This window comes from Oratosquilla oratoria, chromosome 2 (assembly GCF_046742065.1).
Source record: "Oratosquilla oratoria isolate Oo_2021 chromosome 2, ASM4674206v1, whole genome shotgun sequence".
Classification (NCBI taxonomy): Eukaryota; Metazoa; Arthropoda; class Malacostraca; order Stomatopoda; family Squillidae; genus Oratosquilla; species Oratosquilla oratoria.
In genome coordinates, this window is record NC_134778.1 from 16,806,122 (window position 1) to 16,831,548 (window position 25,427).

The 25,427-nt window shown below is 42.7% G+C and overlaps 1 protein-coding gene across 1 annotated transcript in view; it reads right to left on the minus strand.

Moving 5' to 3' along the window:
* Nucleotides 1-10,827: 10,827 nt before the first annotated feature.
* The window catches only part of LOC143033720 (uncharacterized), a 15,865-nt gene continuing 1,265 nt past the window's right edge, over nt 10,828-25,427 (minus strand). Inside the window, exons 2-10 of the mRNA XM_076199206.1 lie at nt 21,981-22,128; nt 20,535-20,745; nt 18,988-19,190; nt 17,838-17,997; nt 17,480-17,637; nt 14,864-15,038; nt 13,997-14,166; nt 12,757-12,912; nt 10,828-12,128 (exon numbers count right to left, since the gene is read on the minus strand). Coding sequence (XP_076055321.1) covers nt 12,781-12,912; nt 13,997-14,166; nt 14,864-15,038; nt 17,480-17,637; nt 17,838-17,997; nt 18,988-19,190; nt 20,535-20,745; nt 21,981-22,128 — 1,357 coding nt within the window. The 3' untranslated portion in view covers nt 10,828-12,128; nt 12,757-12,780. The remainder of the gene's footprint in view (nt 12,129-12,756; nt 12,913-13,996; nt 14,167-14,863; nt 15,039-17,479; nt 17,638-17,837; nt 17,998-18,987; nt 19,191-20,534; nt 20,746-21,980; nt 22,129-25,427) is intronic.

The following is a 25,427-nucleotide window of genomic DNA, read 5'->3' on the forward strand; positions in this document are numbered from 1 at the left end:
AGACGAGGAAGACGAATAATACGGAGAAGATGAAGAAAAAGAAGATGAGGAAGATGAAGACGGAGACAAAAATGATGAAGAAGAATAAAACGAAGAAGACGAAGAAGACAAGTAAGATGGAGAAGGCGAAGAAGACGAAGACGGAGATAAAGAAGACGGAGAAGACAAAGAAAACGAAGACGAAGACAGAGAAGACAAAGACAAAGAAGGCGAAGAAGACGGAGACAAAAAAAAGACAGAAGCCAAAGAGGAAGTAGAAGACGACAAAGACGGCAAAGAAGACGAAGAAGATGGAAAAGACAAAGAAGAAGAAAAAATACGAAGATGAAACAGACGAGGAAGACGAAGTAGACGGAGAAGATGAAGCAGATGAAGAAGACGAAGACTAAGGAGAAAATTAAGCAGACGAAGGAGACGAAGACGAATAAGGACGCAGAAGACGAAGAAGTAGATGGCGAAGGAGACAGCGACGGCTTGGGGGCGCACGGTCGTTTTTAGGAGCCTTGCTTCAATGTGCTTCATTTGTGATGCTAGACATCCGACGCCTTCAGAAATTCATTTCTTACTAACACGCGTATTACTTGGCTTAGTAAAGTTGGGGGATGTCTATTGAGGAAGGACGGGAGAGGACAGAATATAAGGGTCAATGGAGAATGGTTGTGTACGAGTATGGATGATGCTGTGATGCATGATGGGGAGTGGGTGAGGGATGGGGGGTGAGGGAGTATGTATGAGAAATAAATTGACGCAGCCCGAAGGGATTTCTCCCCGTTTTCTCCTTTTCTGCATGAGGGGATGGAGAGGGGGGTCGCCGATTTAATGAAGCGGCTTTGCTGTGGATGTGCTGTGTCTTGCGACACTGCTTCTGACCCAGGGCAGTGGACAAGATGCAGGGATGACCCGTCATCCAGGAGGTACTAAAATAAGAGGGAGGGAAGAGGGTAGAGGGGAGTGGAGTATGTAAGGGATGGAATGGGTGGGAGTGGTTTCTATGCCTTTGTTTTTTGGCTACCTCCCTTGTAAGGGAGAAAAAACCCTTTGGTATATATATGTATGTACTTATGGAATCAAGTCATTTGAACACGAATTTCGTCACTACTTTTGAGGACCTTGTATGTGTACGCTATATTTCAATCAAGACACAACATAAAATGCGTTCTCAGAAGGATTTTTAAAGCAAAAATTATATTTCCCACTTGCTAGAGACGTCACACCTCGTCTGGCATGATGATGAACACGACAACGTGAATACTTGATATGATTTGTTGTGCCTAAAGGTTTTGTTACACTACGCGTCAAATCGCGGGACACTGACCCCGGCGGTCCCCGCAACACACCCAAATTGAGGCTCACGAGGCACTTGACTTGAACCACGGTCTTCCCAGCAGTGGTGGATTGGTGACGCGCAACAGAAGACCCACCAAACCGCCGCACTCATCATGTCACAGAAGTCACTGTTCTACTAGCGTCGTGAGGACGTTGTTCAAACGATAGATCTTTAAAAGAACGAGTATCGGGCTTCGCCCAACTCGGCTTCGCCGGGGCTCGGCCCTTCTGGCGAGCTCGCTTTGCTCGTAGCTAATCAGTCGTCTCCGTTGCCGTGACGTCACCGCTCTCGGCCAATCCCTCGCCTCCGTTGCCATCCTAGAAAATGGCATGTAAATATAAGGAATAACACATACAAAAAGGGTTCCTATTTAATATGTTATTTTTCTCTACACATATATTTTTTACATTTTTTCACACTCGGGTAAATCCAATTCAGATATAGGACTCTTGGGGCTAAGTTGACGAATTATTGTGAAGAGTTCTCTCTCCCTCTGCTTCGCCTCCTCTTCCCTTTGCTTTGTCTACTCTTCTCTTTTCTTAGCTTCAGCCTTTATGCCTTTGATTTCTTCCTCCTTCTTTTTCAATTCGTCCTTCATATCATCCACTAATCTGATAGGAACATATTCTTCGTCGTCTTCGCCCAAATATCTTTTGTCGATTTCTCTATCGATGTAGTCAACTAAATCTGGCATCAACATGTGAACGGCGTCTTGAGAGGTTATGTTCCAGCAATTCTTCGGTATAGGAACAAAGTCGTTCTCACTCAAGTCAAGCTCGATCTTTTCTATTGTTTTTTCGAGGACGCCTTCCTTATCTATATAGCTTTGTGGCACGTCCATTTGGTTATCGTTCTCCTTCAAATACATTTCCTGGTGCAGTAGGTTGTGAAAAAACTCAATTGCGTTATCTCTGTCTACTCGTGGCAATATCACCAAAGAATCCCAGTTAGTTACTCTGGAATAAGCAACGTATAGTTGACCGTGCGAGAAACACTGAGATTCGTTCAACATTATCCCGCATGTATTAAGAGTTTGACCCTAAGATTTATTGATTGTCATGGCAAAACTCAGTTTTACAGGAAACTGAAACCTGGAAAACCTGATAGCGGTGTCGGAGGTCACTAGTTTGAACCGAGGTATTAGAACCTGCTCGCCGCTATAGGCTCCTCCCAATATTTTGCCAACTATTATGTACTTTCTCAACACGCCAATGACAATTCTGGTTCCGTTGCATAACTTTGGGGGCTTCAGTTTACGCATAATCATAACGACTACCGATTCTTTCAATGCCAACTTATGGATAGGAAAAGATGGAGGATTCATATCGTTGAGTGTCGATACCTGAACCTCTAATTCCTCTTCTTTATTTGGTTTATCGACGCTATAATAAGCGCGCGGTTTTCCAGGGAGCGTGTCTTGCACCTCTGCGTTGATTTCGTCCACGTCATCGTGCGCTGAAGCAACAATCGGTCTTCCTTCAAAGTATTTGTGATCGCCAATGTGCTCCCGTATATCTCCGTTTACAACATCTCGTGATTCTTTTCTAGAGTTAACTTTTTCCCGAAGCAGTCAGGTACAGGCATCGGGCCAGACGTGCCTTTCCCGATTTCCAGGAAAGATCGAGCAAACGCTATATTTTTATGGTTTTCAGACCTAAGTCTGACGCTCCGTTTCAATTCCAGTACATTGATATGGTTTCAGAAATAAGCATTCTTGAGAGTGCTGGATATATCATCCTTCTTCCCTCCTCCTCTAACAACAGATAATATCTGCCTGAAATCTCCAGCGCAAACTAATGGAATTCTTCCCATGAACGTATCTTTAACGATTTCTCGTAGCGTGAGATCTACCGCCAACAGCATGTTCTTGTTTGACATGACAACTTCGTCCCAAACTATCGGAGACGACTGATTGGCCGAGAGCGGTGGGGTCACGGTAAAGGAGACGACTGATTGGCCGAGAGCGGTGACGTCACGGCAACGGAGACGACTGATTACCCGAGAGCGGTGACGTCATGGCAACAGAGACGACTGATTGGCCGAGAGCGGTGACGTCATGGCAACGGAGACGAGTGATTGGCTGAGAGATGGACGTCCACGAATCCCCGGGGAAGCCTCTGAAAACTACTGGGGAGCCTCTTGGGGACTCTTGGATAGTCTCTGAGGAACCTCTGAAAATCCCTGTGGGTATTCGCTGTGGAACCCTGTGGGAACTCTTGAGGCGTCCCTTGTGAGCCCCCTGGAACTTGAAGGGGAGCATTTGCGGAGCCCCTAGGGTGCACTCTTAAAACTCCTGGGGAGCCCCTTGGAAGACCTCAGGGGAGCCCCTTGGAAGACCTCAGGGGAGCCCCTTGGAAGACCTCAGGGGAGCCCCTGTGGAGCCCCTTGGAAGACCTCAGGGGAGCCCCTGTAGGAGCCCCTTGGAAGACCTCAGGGGAGCCCCTGTGGAGCCCCTTGGAAGACCTCAGGGGAGCCCCTGTGGAGCCCCTTGGAAGACCTCAGGGGAGCCCCTGTGGAGCCCCTTGGAAGACCTCAGGGGAGCCCCTGTGGAGCCCCTTGGAAGACCTCAGGGGAGCCCCTGTGGAGCCCCTTGGAAGACCTCAGGGGAGCCCCTGTGGAGCCCCTTGGAAGACCTCAGGGGAGCCCCTGTGGAGCCCCTTGGAAGACCTCAGGGGAGCCCCTGTGGAGCCCCTTGGAAGACCTCAGGGGAGCCCCTGCGTTTATTCTTATAAGACGTTACCATGTTACTGAGCCAACTATACCCGGCGATGTACTCTTTTCGGCGGAACCGCCGTTCTGACCATTTCGTCGTCGTCGTCGTCGTCGTCGTCGTCGATGATGATGATGATGATGATGATGATGATGATGATGATGATGATGATGATGATGATGATGATGATGATGATGATGATGATGATGATGATGATGATGATGATGATGATGATGATGATGATGATGATGATGATGATGAGATGATGAGATGATGATGATGATGATGATGATGATGATGATGATGATGGTGGTGGTGGTGGTGGTGGTGGTGGTGATGATGATGATGATGATGATGATGATGATGATGATGATGATGATGATGATGATGATGATGATGATGATGATGATGATGATGAAAATAATGAAAATAATGAAAATAATAATAATAATAAAATAATAATAAAATAATAATAAAATAATAATAATAATAATAATAATAAATAATTTGTTTAGTCAATTTGTAATGATACATACAAATTGAAACTCTTTGTGGATCCAGATCATTCAAAGTTACAGTTACAACACACACACAGTACAACCCACAATAAAAATATCTGTGACAGGGTAAGGTCCTAGATTAAAACTACACACACTACACTATTTTAAAAACACCATGCTGTAGATTTATCATGCATCAGAATCGAAAACACAATGGGCCGTATTCATAAAGAAAAGGATATGCTTATACTTGCAAAATATGAAGGAAATCCTTCTACTTGTATTCATAAAAAATAAAGCAAAACCTTTTACTTGTCGAGCAAAAGCATAACCTTATAATCGCATAAAAGTAAATGGTTATACATAAACAAGACCCTTTACTTCAAATAAAGAGCATATGCTTCAAGAAGGCCGAGTCTGGTCAGTAGCAGACTACATTTAGAAGTGAAAGGTTGTTTTGTCCAACTCTCAGCACGATGGCAGAGTTTGTGGATGAGGCATGTTAAACATTATATGCCCCATTTACCTACACCTGATCGTGATTTTAAGATGTTATTCCGTTTTGAAGAACAAAATGTACAGTGGCTTGCGGACAGATTTTTAGGCACCAATGAAGAAACTCGGGGAGGCGCCTTGTCATCTGTCCATAGAATAAAGATATGTTTGCGTTCTCTCAGTGATCCTGGCTATCAGAAAGGTATCGGTCAAGAACTTGGTGTTAGCCAAGCTACGGTATCACGGACTGTGAATGCAATAGTTGATAGCATAATTGCTCATGCGAATGAATGGATAAATGTTGAGACATTGTGACAAGTTGAAAAAGGTGGAAAAAGAGAGTCACGGGTCTCGTTCCGTTTTTATTCCTGACCGAAGAAACTACAAACGAAACCGGTCAGGAATAAACTCGGAACGAGAATGGATAAAAAAAAAAAAAAAAAATCTTATTTATATTGTATTGTGCCATGCTTATAATAAATGTTACCTGAAATAATGTAGGAGAGCAATCACCACATACCTCCACTCAGCAACCACCAACGCAATAGTAAACTCGTATACGGGAAACAGGGACATCACATCAGACATGTAACTATGTAACCCGGCGCTCCCGAAACACGAGTCATTCTTTTACTTCTGCTTGGAGGTTATCCTCCCAAGTATAAGGTAATCATTATGAATATGGAAAGAAGGATATGCTTATACTTCTACCTTTTGCTTGAGAGCATTACCTAATACTTCTACCTTATACTTGCAAGGATATCCTTCATTTTTATGAATACGGCTCAATGGAAGCGATGCCTTTACCTTTTTGCATGGACAGAATTATACATTTTAATGCTAACTGGTACAAATGAATTTTTATATCTAGATGTTTTCTGTGAAGGCAAACCCAATCTTTTTCCAGATCTTAAGAACACATAGTTATCATTGAGAGGATGGGTATTGTCGTTCATTATTTTTCTAGTTGTACACATTTCTATAATATAGGTCATCTAGTGATGTTACCTTTACACCCAATTTACCAGCAATTCTCACCTTTTTTAATTTCCTTTTGTTTTTTACAGTTAAGCACCCATACAGCGTTGTTAAACCAAGACATAGAGTTGACTCAATAACAGACTTATAGAACATAGTAAGAATAGTATTTTCAACTTTTAGATTTCTTAAAATTCTCAGAAAATGAATTCTCTGCATACATTTGCAATCCACCTTTTTTGTGTTTACATCGCTAGTTATTTTATCATCAATTTGCACCACTGTTCCTCTTTAATTGCAAGATTTTGAGTACACCTCTCCCTCTTACGAAAATCTATTAACATTTCCTTTGTTTTGTTTTTTACATTCAAATAATTATCATCACACCATTTAAGAAAATTATTTGCTTGAGAACGGTATTCACTTTCATTATCATGTTATTTTCCCAATGATCACAGTGTCGTCAGCGTATCTAATTACTGAACAGCTTTCATATTCACTAGTGCAATCATTGGTATAGAGAGAAAATAAAAGGGGTCAAAGAACACAGCCCTGCGGGGCACCAGTGTTTGTGACAATAATATCTGATCTAACATTTTTTAATTCAACAAATTGAGGTCTTTCTGTTAGGTACCTATAAATCCAGTAGATTAGTCTACTGTTAACATTCATAGAGAGGAATTTATTCAACAAGATGTGTGGTTGTATGGTATTAAACGCACTACTAAAATCAATAAATAAGGTTCTTGCATAAGTATTTGATCTTGTCGTGTCAAGGTGTTGTGTCACTTGGTGTAATAAAAATGTAGTGGCATCCTCTACACATCTTCCCTTACAATAGGCAAACTGCATACTATCCCTGAGGGGATCAACATATTTACATAGACATTTTTTAACAATATCTTCGAAACATTTCATCACTAATGATGTGAGGGCAACAGGACTTAGGTCATTCATTATAACAGGTTGCTTTATCTTAGGGACTGGTATTATATCTGAGGTTTTCCACAATGATGGAACTTTACACTGATTGAGTGAGGCTTGAAATAGAACATGTAAAGGCTTAAGCAATTGTTGATAACACAATTTCAACACATTTGCACCAATGTTATCCGGACCATCAGATTTACGTCTTAACTCATTTTTATTACAAAAATACGTCATCTTGAGAGATCATGATAGGTGGATCATTTACACTAATTATATTTCGTAACACATCAAAACATTCATTTGAAAAAAAATTGTCGTCAAAACTAGCATAAAAAATATTTAGTTTATTTACGTACTCAACTATGTTATCTGGGTCAGACATAGAGTTTTTAGTTTGATAGCCACAAAGGTGTTTAAGCCCAGTCCATGCATCTTTAGTCTTATTTGTACGAAATAAATGTTCAACTTTATTTTTATACATCAATTTAGCATGCTTGATTTTAACATTTAACTCCTGTACATTCTTAATTACATTCCTATTACCAGATGACAAAGCTATTTTCTTTTCGTTTAACTAAATTTTTAGATCTTTAGTAACCCAAGGTTAGTTATTCGGATATGTTATAACTTCCTTGGTGGGTACCACCATACTAACACAGAAATCTATGTAGTTCTTGTAAACACTTCGACAAACCAATTCCATAAACTTCATCATACATCACTGAAAAATCTGTACAATCGAAGCATTCCTGTAAAGTAAGAGAACAATCGTTGGACCATTTACGTAGACATAGTTTCTTACATTCATCCATTTTCAACTTTTGTCTATATATATGCAAACAATACAGCATATTATGATCAGAGTTTCCTAATGCTGGCTTTTTAATAACCCTGTAACCATTTTTCACATTACAAAACATCAAGTCAAGAGTACTATTTTCTCTAGTGGAACATTTAACAAACTGTGTGTAATTAGGTATTGTATGGTGGAAAACACAACCATTAAAATCACCGAGTACAATCTTAGTACCCTCACGACATTCATTATCAATTTTGTTAATACAGTTCGATAACTTTTCCGTTGCCTCCGAATAATCATTTGATGATGGAATATAAACAATCGTAAAATAAACATTATCAAACTCAGGTGGCAAGTAAAAAGATCTACAAGATATCACTAAATATTCAATATAATAATTGCAAAACTTCTCTTTAACAGTACTCTGCTTGCACCACTTTTTATTCATGTAACAAAAATAAATAAATAAAATAAAAATAATTATTTCCTTTAAAGGGAGAGCAATTCCCCATAAGCTTTGCTTCACGCTCTCCCTTTTCAACAAGCAATTTTGTAAAAAAAAAAAAAAATTGTATATACGTATGTATAAATTGTATTTTATTTTGTTGAATAAACCTTAACTAACTAACTTATACTGCTACTCCACCTCCGCGTTGTTTGTTGGTGTCCTTCCTATCCGATCTGACCAGGTAAAAACCATCAATACTCACAGTACCGTCGGAGTCTTTTTCCTCGAGCCAGGACTCAGTCAGGGCTATCACGGCACTTTCACGATACTCATGTTTAAATCGACAGCAGGAAGCCAGTTCATCAATTTTGTTACGAACCGACCTCACATTACCAAACATCATAGGGGGGAAGGGGGTCTGGCTGCACGTCTACGATGTCGTACCCGGGCACCCCCCTCGTCTACCACGCCTACGTCCATCAAGTCGATCTTATCTTCTGCTATCTTGGTATTAGCCACCCCAGCCTATTTAATAAGAGTTCACTGGGTTGGGCAGCCGTAGTCCTTATCGCCAGTAGAGCCTGACGGCCATATCGGATGTTTACTGTGGCGCTAGCCAGGGTCATAGCAAGTGTTATGGCTATACCAAGCCACCACAGCAACAATTTTATCCAAAACATTGTGATATCGAATCTCGAACTATTCTGTCACTTCACAGCAAAATACAAGAGTCTACAAGGAATAAAAACCGTAAGAAACTGTAAGAAATCACGGACCTCTGGATCCGTTGGAGCCAGCTGTCTGTGTGTTGTTTACCCACGGCAATGAGTCACAGGTTGAATACCTGACGGAACGCACGCGTCTTTCGTTCCCGCGCTAAGCCACCCTGACCAGTGCTTCCACAGCAAAAAATTTCGTTACCCCAGACAGTTGTGTCAATTACCCTAAATTACCCTAAATTATAACTTTAAATATATATATACATATATATATATATATATATATATATATATATATATATATATATATATATATATATATATATTATAATCACATTTTTTTTTGCTGGCAAATAATAGAACTGGATAAGAACGGTATTATGTAAGTCAAAGTCACCTTTATGTAAAGATTTAGGTATTTCTATAAAAATAACAAGTACAATACTGAGCGTAATCCAGAAAATAAAGACAGAACTGCTTCCAAATAGGTGCAACATGCTATTTTATGAAGTACTGGAGACCGTAATCCAGAAAATAAAGATAGAACTCCTGGTTCCAAATAGGTGCAACATGCTATTTTATGAAGTACTGGAGCTAGGTTCTCCCCTTAGAGCAGCAGATTCTTTGCAAGTAGTACTGCTTTTCACATTTCTAACAGCTTTAAGTAAACTTTCGTCAATAATTAAGGTATTTGCTTTTGCATTGTTGTTCTTCGTGTGGTAAATTGCGTGCATGAGCCCACAGATTGTTTCATCTTTCAGACTGTTCCTCTGGGATGTTTTGGTTAAATTTAGTTTGCTAAAAAAAACTTTCAACAGATGCATTTGAAAAGGACAGCGACAGTAAACTACTGATTACAGTTTTTAGGTTGGGAAAGCAGATAATTCCAGCTGCATTTCTTTTGTTGAAAACCATGTTCCTGTACTCATCACAAGACATATGTTTAGATAACCCATCTACTAAATAGTGAGATCTCCACTCATCATCTAGCTTTTGCTTGTCTACAAATTTTATTAATTGTGGTAAAGCATTAATTATACCTACAAGATTATGAAGATATTTAGGAATAAGCTCCACAATTTTAAAAGGCCAAGGAGTTACTGGACAGAACATATATATTCGTTATTTATCAATGTCGAAAAAATAAAAATAAAAATATTCTAAATTGGTTTTGTTCTAAAGGAATGTGAATGTGTCTGATTGCCCTAGATTCTCTATTTGTACCCCAAAATTTGCCCAATTACCCTAAAAAAACATTACCCTAAACTCTACCCCAGCATAGGCTTGATTACCCTAAAATAGGGTAATTACCCTAAAAGTGGAAGCACTGACCCTGACTCAAAAGAGGTGTAGTGTGACGTGGCCTTTAAAAATACTTTGCCATAACGCGTCACGTTCAATTCCGTGACACCTGAATGGTTCCCACGTAACAAGGTGCGCAGTGTCCATCAGTTCTTGTTAGTTTTCAACATGTTTTTGGAAATGAAAAGTCAGAAGGATTAATTCAGATATGAAATACTTTTAGATACTTCAGACATGCCAGCACGAATACAAGGGAAGACTTGAAACGCAAATAAAGTTCTCAGGTCTTCAACATTTCCGTATTGGGTCATAATATATACCTTGAAAGGTGTTCAAGCGTAGTAACTGATAATGCGAACCATAAACATGCTGCATGTATATTGTGGCATTAGTGAATATCATGAAGTGTCAAGTGTGTCATTTCTGTGCAACATGTGACATGGCTTAGCGAGCGTTTATAATATTTCATGTAATGAATTCTATCACACACACACATTTCTTTCTTGTTTATCCTCATCTTTCATCCGTATTCTGGAACTTAGTTTTGAAACTTAGTGCAGTTTCCAATATATGTAGACTGTACGTGGGGTAAAGTAAACTGCAGAGAAATTCTCTTGAAAGTTTATGTAGAAAAGCTCGGAGAACAAAAGGAAGAAACATTCCCCAAGCATCATCCCACACCTCGAGAATAACGAGGGTCTTAAGTGCCACCTGCCTTCCCTTGGCCGACCGCAGGAGTGTTGACCTTCTTCTGCATCGCCTTTGGTAAACTCATCTTTGGGAAGACTGCCACTGTTTAGGGGAGGGTCCAAAGGTTGCTGGAAAACTGTGGCGGTTGGAACACTTCGTTATCATAACTGCGACTCCCTCCTCAGTCTTTTCTGTTTATTCTCCTTTTACTCCGACCCTCGACACCGTTTTTTATCTCCCCCACTCTTACTTCCATCATCACCCACTACCTCTACCGACTCTAGCCTTCCTACTCTCCCTAAACAATCCTTCATGTTGAGAATCTCATCCTTACCGTACACACGTATGTTCCATTCAACAGTGAAAGACTTTTTCGTTCCCAATTGAACGCCTGGCCACGTTGGTACCTTCACGTAGCCTGTAGCCTACACCTCCGAAACAGGACGATTGGTCTTAGATGTTGCCTGGTACCATGTGAATCATCTCGTTTTACTGATTCCAAATACATATGTATCTAGTTTTTCTTATAACAGAGGATATTGTAAATGTATTCCCTTGAAAATGTGAACACACAATATTCGAAAAAAAAGTTGGTACTATGGCCCAGACAAACACCAAAACAGACGTGCCGAGTCCACCGCGCTAAAACGGCTTCGCTAAAACGTACCAACTTCTCCATGACTGTGGCTCCACCGCCGACCTCATTCTGACCCCTATGGTATGTCGCACTTTATGTCATTGTAGCTAAACGTCTTTATTTAATAGTCTCTACTCCCCCTCAGTACTCCAAACTCATTCCAAATATCTTACAATGATAGCTACCTTCTTTCATATTCACTGACCTCACCATCTACCTTGGTTTGGCAAACCTGCAAGCACAGTCACACATACCCTCCACCCCCACAATGTTTTCTTGAGACACCCACACCTACAGACACAAACTTACACACCCTCACACTAGCGCACACGCTTAGATACACACCTGCACTCACACTGACAGGATCAAATGACTTCGAAATTATTTTCCTCCAGAGGAGTAGCCTATCAGTCGTGATCTTGAGCAATAGGTCCACGGAGACGACCTGTGAGAACAACTCTTTTTTAGGGGTTGCCATGCGATCTTCCAGGAAGTCCCCGAAGCCGAACTTGCTCAAATTTCTCTTTGCAGGCCATGTACGTAGGTGGGAGGGCCTTCTCCAAATGGCCGTGCAATGCGCCAACACCATTTTCCTGAAAGTGAAATTTGATACGCAATACAATAAAATCAGTAAAATCATGCCTATCAGGATCACTTTTCATGCTCGTCCTAAAGTACATTATGATATCTCCGATTTATTTTATGAATCATTTCGATACATACATATACCAAGGCTTTTTCCCCCTTTCAAGAGAGGTAGCTAAAAAGGGAAAGGCATAAAAACACTCCCACCCATTTCATCCCCAAATACACTCCACACCCCTCCCGCCCATTTCGATACGATGACTATTTTTTTAAGCTTCTTGTTTTAGATAATGCGAGGCAACATTAGCTGAACAACAGACTCTGATCTATTATAATATCGCAGATAAATACATAACATTTTTGTGCATGGTGTAAAGCAACCAAAATCATGGAATGTATTGAATAGGGTATAGCAGGTCCAGCAGAACATCATACGCTGATGGAGTGCAAATAGAAAAGCATACTGAAGTCAAAGAAAACGGACCAGCAAGGATTTGATTGCTCGATAAAGACCCGTTTTTTCCGGGTGAGCTTACTCCCTCTCCGTTGAATGAAATCGTCTGGCACTGGCTACAACAAGAATATAAAAAGAGTGTTACTGTGGCAAGGCGATTAGAAATATCTGAACGACCTCACCTGTATATTCTTCACTTGGACGAGTTATTCAGTATTTTCGACGATTTTGAAGTAGCCATCGTGGTCAAAGAAGCCTACTTCGCCTGTGTGGAGCCAGCCCTCGCCGTCGATGGCTTCCGAAGTCGCGTCGGGACACTTGTGATAGCCGGCCATCATCTGATGGGAGGAAGGAGTTGCTATACGAGAGGAGCATTTGCCCTACAAATAATAGTTCCACATCATAACAAGTTCGAATGTAGAATGAAAATCTATATGAATGAATGCTAATGTCTGTCCGTTTTTCAACTTGTCAGCCGATGAACCAACCCAAAGTTTATATTATACTGAAATCTGGGTGACGTCCGGAGCTCAAAAAAGTACAATTGGTAATCCTTGATCATTTAAACTTTTTTTTTTTTTAATCGAGCACATTATATCCATTTTGAACACTTTTGAACCAATGAGTCAACCCCCATCGGTTATACTTTATCTAAATTAGGGTGACATCAGAAGTTTGAAAAATGTAATAGCAATCCTGAAAATTAATCATAGCAATTGGCAGCCCTGAAAAAACGTCCAAGTATGCTTTTAAGATCTTCTAAGAATGTGAAATGTGAAAATGACAGTCATTAAGTCGAATGCAAACAATAAGCAACCGTATAAAACAATTCCCAGCACAATAAAACAAACTAGCAATCCTTAAAATTTGTACATATTGATCGTAATCGACAGAATCTTTTTCAAAGTAATATTTCAGACAATACATTAGCTAATGTTCACTTTATCTAATGTGTATTTTAGTAATTCACTTTGGCTGTGTTATTATTGTGGGGCAAAGGCCAAACAAGAGCTAGCCTAAAGTACGCCCGGAGGACGGCTTCTATGCTAATAAACAAATAAATGAACACTGACAAGTAAGGCAGCAAAGCAAATAAACAAAATAATCTAGTAAGTGTAAATATAAAGGCAGCAGGTGATACGTGGCAGCTTCGTGGAAGCAGGGCTACCAAGTGAAGGCAGGACCAAGAGGCATTTTTTTTTCAGTATCCATCGTCTGGGAGTCAGATTTTTTCGCACAAAACTTGCACCGATAGTCTTTTGATCGTGTGAATGATGCGAGACAGTGAATTTGTTTTCATAATTCATCGCCGAAGAAATCATTCATAGGAAACAAAAAGTATATTACACAAAACATTGGGCAGTCAGTGATTTTTTTTTTTCCGCTGGAGGTAACACATTGAAAATCCACAGAAGTAATTACCGAGGGAGACTTGATGCAAATTTCTCCTGGGCAGTTGGCGGGAAGAGCTTCGCCCGTCTCCAGGTCGACGACTTTGGCCAGCGTGTTCGGGAGCAGCTGCCCCACGAAGCCGATCTTCTCTCCGTCCAGGGGCGTTTGATGACTGACCAGAACCTCGGTCGTCCCATAACCTGAGGGGAGAAGCAATAGTGAACAGCCATAATTCCTAAAGGAAAAGAGCAAAATTTCTGGATTTATAGCTTTTACCAAACGACTGAAACTATTTTTAAGTTACAAATATACATATACCGCATATATATACATATATATATATAAATATATATATATATATATATATATATATATATATATATATATATTATATATATGTATATATACTGTATTTCTTGGGCACAGGTTTTCTCTCAGACAATTCTGATGAAAATTAACTGCACTGGATGCTTTTATGATTTTAAGTTAGGAATTCTTGATCTTTTGAAAGACCTTCTTGTTACTTGTAGAGAGGGACTGGATGAAATTATTCATTTCTCTTTGATGAGTAGCATAGCTCACTTTTAGTGCTGTTGTATGCCGACTTGATTAATCTTCTAGTCAACAGTTTCCTCTGTTACTAGAAAATTAATCAAGTCGGCATACAACAGTATTAAAAGTGAGTTATGCTACTCATCAAAGAGAAATGAATAATTTTATCCAGTCCCTCTCTACAAGTAACAAGATCTTTCAAAAGATCAAGAATTCATATATATATATATATGTATGTATGTATGTACAGTATATATATAGATCTATAACTACTGTGGCTGAGGCACAAATTCGCCCAGCTACAAATCAATCGTCTGAAAGGGGTTCTGAGGACCACAACAGCACCTTCCTGGAAGAAAACCGAGCGTCCGACTTTGCTCTTGAAGGCGTCGACAGCAGAAAGGTCGACATCGGGGGCGCCCCACCAGAGGACGGCCTCGACGTGCCGCAGGGCCGAAGAATCGACCTCATCCGAGTTTAGGAGATCGAGAAGCGGCGGGACCAGGTGAAGATTGCGCACCTACAAAAAGAGTAAAAGGATGTTGGAGTCCAGTCCCAAAGGCTTCGGAATATTTTCATGACTCTTTCATGACGACGGGTTGAAGAGTTGTTAATATCACACTGGATTGTTGAATTAGCGGTCGACCACGAGACCACCACACCATCCTTTGTGTGTGTGTGTGTGTGTGTGTGTGTGTGTGTGTGTGTGTGTGTGTGTGTGTGTGTGTGCGTGTGTGTGTGTGTGTGCGCGCGTATGTGTGTGTGATTCACCGTGGTCTTGGATCACGTGTTGGACCCGTGATTCGACAGCTATTACCCTCCCGGAAGAGAGCTCAGAACTCGTATATGACCGATCTATGGGTAATGCTATGACCTTACACGCACACACACCCCAACCCCCCGCCCACGAGAGTTGGAGCAACGACACGCAGCGCAGCGATACTGAAATGATTTCATCCCTGGGTGGGATTCGAACTCGGACCGCCGTATTGGCGCCCGCAAACGCTACCACTGCGCTGTCGAGTGTGTGTATATGTGTGTGTACTTCACCACTGTTATATATTGGGCTCATAATTGACAGTTATTTCCCTTCCGGATGAAAGCTCATAGTTCATATATGGACCGATCTATTGGTAATGCTGTGACCTTGCGCGCGCGCGCACACACACACACACACACACACACACACACACACACACACACACACACACACACACACACACACACACACACACACACACACACACACACACACACACACACACACACCGCCCAGGGCTGAAATAATTTCAGTATCACTACGCTGCGAGTCGTTACTCCAACTCTCGTGGGCGGGGAGTTGGGTGTGTATATGCACATAAGGTCACAGCATTACTCATAGATCGGTCATATATGAGCTACGAGCTCTCTTCTGGGAGGGAAATAGCTGTCGATCACGAGTCCAACGCATGATCCAAGACCATGGTGAATCAAACAAGAATCGTGTATTTAGATTTCGTATGCCTTCCAAACAGTGTTCTTGCTAATGCCAGACTGTTTACTTAGTGTCTTGGCGCAGTCCAAAACAACAGTCATGCCACACACTGCTGAAAGAGGTGCCAAGTATGTGATGTAATAATGGCGTCACCGACGGTGGAGCCAAATATGTGATGTGGAGACGGTGGCATTGGCCGGAGTTAGATTCATTTTGTCTTCTGCAGCAACGGGTGAGATCCGACCCCCCCCCCCACCCCACTATGTTAATCCTATACCCCTTCCATATCGACGACTAGTGTTTACCGTTCAATTCTTGTTGCCACCAGACGCTATCATCGCCTGGGATCAGAGGAGGGATTAAGGAAGTTAGTGACGGAGTTTGGGAAGGTGTGCGAAAGAAGGAAGTTGAAGATAAATGTGGGTAAAAGTAAGATAATGAGATATACGAGAGGAGAGGAGAGGATGACAGCAAATTGAAGTGAGTATTAAGGGAAAGAGACTGGAGGAAGTGGATAGCTTTAGATACTTGGGTGCGAATGTGGCAGGAAAGGGAGGAGTGGAGGTGGAGGTAGAATGTATCATAGATTGAGAGAAGCAAGTAAATGCCTTGGGGGATTAAAAAGTGTAATGAGAAATAGACATTTGGGAATGGATGCTAAGAGGAGATTGTATGAAGGAGTGATTGTGCCTACAGCACTGTATGGGGCAAAAGCATGGAACATAAGAGAGAAAGAGTTTAAATGTGTTTGAGGTGAAATGCCTGAGAAGTATGATAGGGGTTACTAGGCTGGATAGAGTGAAAAACCAGGAGTTGAGGAGGAGAGAGGAGGTGGAAAGGAAGTTGGAAGATGGGGTTGATGAAAGAGTATTGGGATGGTTTGGACACATGGAAAGAATGAGTGAAGCAATATTAAAAGAAGTGTGGAAGGCAGAGGTGGAAGGAATGAACATGAGCGGGCGACCAAGGATGAGATGGGTGGATGGGGGTAAAAGGGGCATTGGGAAAGAGGGGAATGTCTGTTGAGGAAGGAAGGGAGAAGACAGAAGATAGGGGTGAACGGAGAATGGTTATGTATGGATGATGCTGTGATGCATGGAAGGAACTGGGTGGGGGTGAGGGAGTATGTGTGAATGATATTTTGATGCAGCCCGAAGGGAATTCTCCCCGTCTTCCCTTTTTCTGCATGAGATGACGGAGAGGGGGTCGCCGATTAATGACGCGGTCTTTCTGTGGATGTGCTGAGTCTTGCTACTTTGCTTCTGACCCAGGACAGTGGGCGAGATGCAGGGATGACCCGTCATCCAGGAGAAAAAAAAAAAAAAAAAAAAAAAAAAAAAAAAAGGGAGGGAGGGAGGGGGTGGTGAATGGGAATGGAGTATGTGAGGATGAAATGGGTGGAAGTGGATTTATGCCGTTGTTATATGTATGTATGTACCATCGTCTGGGTGAGACCACCACCCCTTCCCCCTCCCCCTCTCCCTCACCTTGTGGTTCTCGACAGTGTGGACGAAGTGTTCAGGTGTCATCTTATCCATCGTCAGGACCTTATTGCCAGAATGGAGGCCGAGAGAGAGCAGAGGAACCAGCCCAGAGGCGTTGGAGAAGGGCAGGGTCCCCACGAGGCTATCTTGGCCGCCATCATCTGAGAGAGAGAGAGAGAGAGAGAGAGAGATAGGTAGAGAGATAGAGAGGTCACATCAGTCATTTCATTCCAAATGGCACAACGAACTTATTTTGCTTGGCTCCTCAATGAGGCAACCCTCAGCATGATGAAGTACCCTAAAACGAATTAAAACATATACGTATAACCAAGGAAATTCTAGTGGAAGATAAACACTCAACTGGTTGTTTCTGACAATGCGCAGGTGTGGGGGTTTCTGCAGATGGCCACGCTGGCCGCGAGGGCGCTGTGCGTCAGAGCCACAGTCCTTGGCGGCTTCTTCGCCCCCGTCGCCCCGGTCCCATGCGAACGAGCCAGCAATGCGACCTCATCACCTGTCAGCTGAAATGGAAGTAAATAGATGGATAAGGATGGAGTAATAGGTCAACTCGCGCACGCACGTTTGCGCGTGCGTACATCGTGTGTGTGTGTCTGTGTATATGTGTGTGTGTGTATGTGTGTGTGTGTGTTTGTGTGTGCGCATTTGTTTGTGTGCATTTGTTTGCGTGTGTTATTCACAATGGTCTTGGATCACGTGTTAGACTTGTGATCAACATTTTTACCTCTCCCCTCCCGATGAGAACTCAACGCTCATATATGACCGATTTATGGTTAATGTTGTGACCTTACACACACCCAACTCCTCGCCCAAGAGAGTTCGAATAACGGCTCGCAGCGCAGCGATATTTCAGCCCTGGCCGGGATTCGGACTCGGACCGCTGGAGTAACGACTGCGAACGCTATCACTGTGCCGTCGAGCCATGTGTAATGTGTGCGTGTGTGTGTTCACCATGGTCTTGGATCACGTGTTGTACTCGTGATCGACAGTTATTAACCTCCCGGATGAGAGCTCAGAGCTCGTATGACCGATCTATGGGTAATACTGTGACTTTATACGCACACACACACCCAACTCTCCGCCCACGAGAGTTGGAGTAACACCCCGCAGCGCAGTGATACTTAACAGTTTTTTTCAGCCCTGGGCGGGAGTCGAACCCGGACAGCCGTAGTGGCAGGCGAGAACTCTAACCACAGCGCCACAAGTTGTGTATTTACCTAGTTGTATTTTACGGGAAGGGGAGCTATGCTCGTGGGGTCGTGTGTGTGTGTGTGTGTGTGTGTGTGTGTGTGTGTGTGTGTGTGTGTGTGTGTGTGTGTGTGTGTGTGTGTGTGTGTGTGTGTGTGTGCGTTTTCTGTGTGTGGGTCTTGTATGAGTGTGTGTGTGTGCGTGCGTGCGCGTGCGCTTGAATAATTTACACATCATTGTTGTACGCACCTCCGAAACGACAACACTCCGAGCTCCATGAAGAACGCGACAACAAGAGTACTGACTTGGGCAGGATCGGCGAAGGGGACGTCGTTGTCTATGATGACCTCATTCAGGTTGATGGCAGCTCCCGAGGTCCCTGGCCCGGTGAGGACAAGGTGCGCGGGTTTGCCGTATATCTGAAGAGCCTCCTGAAGCTGAGTCTCGAGGCCGGGGCAGCAGAGGACGACCTTGGGCTGGGTCTCTTCCAAATGGCGAGCGATTTCATCTGGATGGTGAAAGGAAAGGAGGTGCGTGAACGCTGTGACGACTGGGAGGGACTCACTCGCGTCAGTGGAGTCTCAGCGGCGACGGAAGTCGTGACTCGTGACTTCTGCACTCGGACTTCCAGGGTTTACAGGTCTAACGGTTCGTCGAACGCGGTTCGACAGACACGTGTTTAAAGTGATGCGTGAACGTGTGAACGGGGTATTTGGTTGTCGAACACGTTGGTTAAACCCCAAATACCCCGTTCACACGTTCACACATCACTTTAAACACGTGTCTGTCGAACCGCGTTCGACGAACCGTTAGACCGTGTGAACCCCCTCTTAAGCGGCCCATACACGATCAATTATATTGCGCAATTTCATTGTCAATACTCTGAATTGACAATTAAATTGACCGTGTATGGGCGATATATCGCTCATACACGGTCAATTTAATTGTCAATTCAGAGTATTGACAATGAAATTGCGCAATATAATTAATCGTGTATGGGCCGCTTTAGGCCCGAACCCGGATCTCCACAGTGCAAGGCGAGATCGAAACCAAGGCACCACATCGGTACATGCTTAGGGTAATAGTAATAACAATTGTGCATAGAATTGCATTGACCTGCAGTCCCAGTGGCTGACAATGATCCTCGGATCCTCCCATAGATCTCTCTGAGAAGAAACTTTGGATTTTTTTTTATATGTTGTATTAGTGTGGGACTCTTTCTGTGCCACCGAGTGAAAGTAGTAGAAAGAGAAGAGCATTCAGAGGTTTCCAGCTCTTCATGTGTGAAAAAGTGTAAGGAATACAATTAAAGTTAACGAAGAGTTCCTGAGCCCGGTCCGTAGACCGAGTGTTAGCTGCTCTTCTGGTCTTCACCTCCAGATGGAACGGAGTTGAAGACGGGTTTTGAAAATCGGCAGCTCAACTGTCCATCTTCCAGGACCATCACAAACAAGTACCCGTCATTGGTCCCTACTTGTAGTGACAAGAACAAGAACAAATTTGTCTAGTAACGAAGTAACAGACTCAGATTCCTGCACAGATCCTTGCAATGCCCCTCCCTTGTCGTGATAAAGTGGTTCATCGAGATATGCTTGAACCCTTTGGTACGGAACCGTGAGCGCCGAGGGCATCGTTATAGACTGAGAAGAAATGTTGATAAGCCCCTAAAGAGACATACAGTAGATTGGTCATATGGCAAAAGCAAATACAACCCATCAGGAACAAATCATCACCAAAAAGGGGAGAGGCGTGTCAAAATACCCTATTCCCATGACAATTTTGTCATAATTTTTTCTATGTGGAAGAAGAAAACAAAAATGAAAACGTCAAAATGGGGAGACACTCTTCTTACTTGCGGTGTAGTTTGCATCGATGGTCGTGGCTACTGCACCAATGCACAGCGTCCCATAAAAGGCGATCGCGAACTCAGGGCAGTTGGGCGAGACGATGGCAACTGTGTCGCCCTTGGAGACGTCCAGCCGATGCAGGAGGAAGCCTCCTAAGCGGGCCACGGCGTCCACCAGCTGCCCGTAGGTGTAGCTGAGTCCAGTTACGCTGCATTCCTGAAAGTTAATGACGGTTCTATCAAGGTCTATTTGGGCCAAGTCAGACCCTTATGGGGGACCGTATATTTCATGAGGTCACTATTTCAAGGATTTTAGTGACATCCCTACGGACCAAGTAATTGACATCTATCATTCCTTTCTGGGGCCATTTCCGACAAAACACCAAAATGTATTCCAAGTCAGCTCACTCCGCCTCAGCAACTCGCATCAGCTAGTGCAGGGGACGGAGCATCGGGCGGATGACATTATTTGACACATTATATACATCAGCTAATCCTCCACGACCGTACGTGTAGGAGGGCATGTCTGTCATTACCAGCCTCATGTTATAAAAGTAACAAGGCAGAACTCTCGTATTACTAAGAAACAAAACAACGGGTGTCGCCCCAGTCTATTCTCTCCTCCTGTCTTTCCTTTCGAAATTTTCTTTCCCCTAAACTTCCCTCAACCCATTATCTTAAGCTACAAGAACAACAACATCATCACCATCCTTGCGGTTCGATACTCTAAGTACACCGTGCAGCAGCTTAGGTGTCTTTTATGACGGCCATACCTCCATGGAATGTGGCTGCTAATCGAGAGAAGAAAAAATATATATACCGGGGTATTTTTAGGTCCTTGTTTGTTAGGTTGTATGCAAAATTACAATAAGTTGTCCTACATATGTTATATGGATTCAACCAACATTTTGTAATCCGCATGTGCTTTCATGCGTCAACAGAAATACTGTGAATGTTACTAATAATAATAATAATAAAAAAAAAAACTCCGGGAACAGATTATTGCTGACAGTACATCAAAAACCACAATGCTGATTAAAAAATTAAACGAGATCTTTATTCAGAAAAAGATCTGTTTTACTCATCAAGCCACAATGACACTTTTAGAGGGTTTCTTCTGGACAATACTAAGTGACTTCGTTCTGGCTAATACCAGACAATGTTGTTCAGCTCAATGGGAAATCCAGGCACTCAAAGGTGAAAGAACAAACCTTCATAATCCATGAAGCCCCAGCTTTCTTTGTGAAAACATTGTTCTGATTAAGGCGAAGTGATACTGTTTATGGATAACACCTAGGGTTATGGATAACATCTATGGACGTTAAGGGTGTTGAAGTCTCCAGCCTGCAACTTTTCTGTTCGATGACTTACTCTCATCCCATTTCCTTAGATTACGTTACTTGCGGCCACTCGAACTTCTGCCACAGCAAATACAACTCGCCTAATACGTACCAACGCAACTCTGTCGAAGAACAAGGGGGAGTTCCTGAAGATGTACTCGACGGCGTTGCCCTTCGGCAGAGATATATCCGGGAAAGGTGATCTGAGGACGTGAGGAGGTAACGTCGACGTAGAGGTGGCAGTGGCGAAGCGTCGAAGTCTGTAAAAGCATAAAAAAGTTAAAAGTCTGCATGAGCGCTTCAAACGTATTTACGGTGAGTTAGTCCCCAAGATTAGCATCGGGGAGTAAAGTGTTTTGGACACAAAAAATGTAAAGTCTGATTTAACAGAACAATATATGTCCACGTTCGTGCATTTTATCTCCACATACTATTTACTTCCAATGTCATGACCTCACCTCTACATACAAACGACATCAACCCCTCTGTTGCACTCCCGCCCTGCCCTGCAACACTTCCCTGTGAACGAAGCGAAGAGCTCCCCTCCCCCGCCCCCCCCCCCCAAAAAAAAATATATATATATATGTGTGTGTGTGTGTGTGTGTGTGTGTGTGTGTGTGTGTGTGTGTGTGTGTGTGTGTGTGTGTGTGTGTGTGTGTGTGTGTGTGTGTGTGTGTGTGTGTGTGTGTGTGTGTGTGTGTGTGTGTGTGTGTGACCTAGTCGTATCTACCTAGTTGTATTACACGGGAAGGGAGCTATGCTCATGGTGACCCGTCTTTGTATCTTTCAGCATCAGGTTTTATCTTAAGATCTTGAAAAGTAGTTGCACACACTATTTCTTTATCTAAGTTATTCCAGATATCCAGCACTCTGTGTGGGAAGCTATTCTTTTTCCGATCTCTTCTATAGTTATCCTTTTTGAGTTTCTTTTCATGACCTCTTGTTTTTCCATTGTCATTTTTTAGTAAATCATTCCTATCAAGGATTTCCATTCCTTTCATGATTCTAAATATAGTCAGTAGATCACCTCTTTCTCTTCTCTGCTCCAGAGTTGGCAGTTCCAATTTCGATAATCTTTGTTCGTATGTTCCATTCCTTTCATGATTCTAAATATAGTCAGTAGATCACCTCTTTCTCTTCTCTGCTCCAGAGTTGGCAGTTCCAATTTCGATAATCTTTGTTCGTATGTTAATTTGGAAAGAGCTGGTGCCAACTTTGTCGTTGCTCTCTGTATTCTTTCTAGTTTCCTTATATTCTTTTTAGTACTGTGTGTGTGTGTGTGTGGTGTGGTATATATATATGTATATATATATATATATATATATATATATATATATATATATATATATATATGTATATATACAGTGTTTATACAAAGAACATTTAACAATGGTAACACAAAAGTGATTGCCCACCCTCCCCACAGATGATAATTGCCATCGTCAGCGCTATCAACACTTGGGTACCACAATAAATTAATGTAACCATTACCATATAAAAACATCGCATTCCCATGCCTCTCTAGTCCTGCTATAATCACCAACTTTAACTATACCGAGACAAAATGGACCGGGGAGAGAAGTCGGCCGCGGTAAACTCGGGAGAAAACGGCCGCGTAGAGGAGGTCTCTAGGAGTAGTCATGGAAAATACCCCACCACCCATCAATTCACCATCCTCAGTAGTCATTACAAATGACAACAAAAAATGTGATACAAAACTATCCTTCAAAGATGTCAAAACAGTTCACACCACTTTATCACTCGACAACTCAAGCTGCCACATGCTAGTTTGTAACACCTTGAGCTGACACTCCGGTATATACACAGTAGAGGCCTTTTGTCCTGGTAAATCAGCTTATTCATTGCTTTCCACTAGACAACATGCCTTCAGTTTGAGACAGAAGAAGACTCCCTGCTGAAGATGCTCCTCCCTGATCGACGAGAATAAGTTACATCGCTATCAGCGTGGATAGAACCAGGTTCCAGGGACAGCTGTTCCGCTATTGGACGCAGCACAGATATGGAAGTTGACAACCAGCACACTTCAACGCAGCATATCTCATCCCGCAGCACCACCAACCACCCAAGATGCCAACTTCTTGTGACTTGTACCTGATGTATGCTTCACCTGCATCATATCCCTTTCCCCGACCCCTCACTCAGGTCCGCTTTCTCCTGATGCCACCTGGGCTACCCAAGATTCTTGGTCCTGGAATCGACCAGCAATGAATGGAAAACAGAGAAATGTTTCATGAAAGTATATGACGAATTTGAGGACAAATGCGGAACCCTTAGCAATATGTGGCCCCAAGGAGAAACTCTAACAACGGAATTATACTCAAGAGCTCAGTGTGGCAAAGTCAAAACATTAACAACCCTGTCAGGCAGACCAAATATAACATTTAACACTAGTGTGAAAGTAATCTATATTCCACTTGTACGATACCACACAAAAGAAATGTTGAAAAGAAAAGTAAGACGATCAAAAGTAATAAGAATATACATTGGGTCAAGAAACCCAAAAGAGGTTACAAAGACCAGCAGCGACCTTCAATAAACCACAACTTCCAAATTACCAAACTGTAGGTTAGTTACCTAAAATACGAAGTAGAGAGAGAACATCCACACCGACGCCCCTGCTTCCATGGCCAGCGATTTGGACCCACGAGGCAACAACGTTGACGTTTAGAAACTGCATGTATACATTGTGCAGTCATCGCACACGGTACCCTAAGCTCAAACCCTGCCAAACGTACGATTATGTTTGCTTGTATTCACCTCGGATCTGCTGCAGCCTCCTTTCGAGACAGCCAGACACCACCCTACGGCAGTGAGCTCAGAGCTCATTATTAGCAGATCTCTGGGTAGGTCTGAGACCACTCACACTCCACACACCGGGACAGCAAGGTCACAACTCCTTGACTAACGTCCCGTACCTACTCGCTGCTAGGTGAACAGGGGCTACACGTGAAAGGAGACAAACCCAACTTGTCTCCGCCCGGCCGGGGAATCGAACCCCGGTTCTCCGGCTTGTGAGGCCAGTGCTTTACCAATCCGCCATCGGGCCGTGTACCAATCCGCCATCGGGCCGTGTATGTGTGTGTGTGTGTGTGTGTGTGTGTGTGTGTGTGTGTGTGTGTGTGTGTGTGTGTGTGTGTGTATTTACCTAGTTGTACCTAGTTGTATTTTACGGGAAGGGGAGTTATGCTCGTGGTGTCCCGTCTTTATATCTCGTTTTATCTAGACCGTTTTTAAATTCGTGTGTTGTTTTCGCATACACCACTTTCTCATCGAACTTGTTCCAAACGTCTATTACTCTGTGGGGAAAGCTGTTCTTTTTCAGGTCTCTTCTATAACTTTCTTGATTTTCTTTCCGTGTCCTCTTGCATTTCTACTATCCCATCTTATTAAATCCTCTCTATCAATAGTTTCTATGCCTTTCATGATTCTATAAATAGTTATCAAGTCTCCTCTCTCTCTTCTCTGCTAAAATGTCTGTAGCTCAAGTTTTGCTAGTCTCTCTCCATATGATAGTTCTGAGAGTGTTGGTGCCAATTTC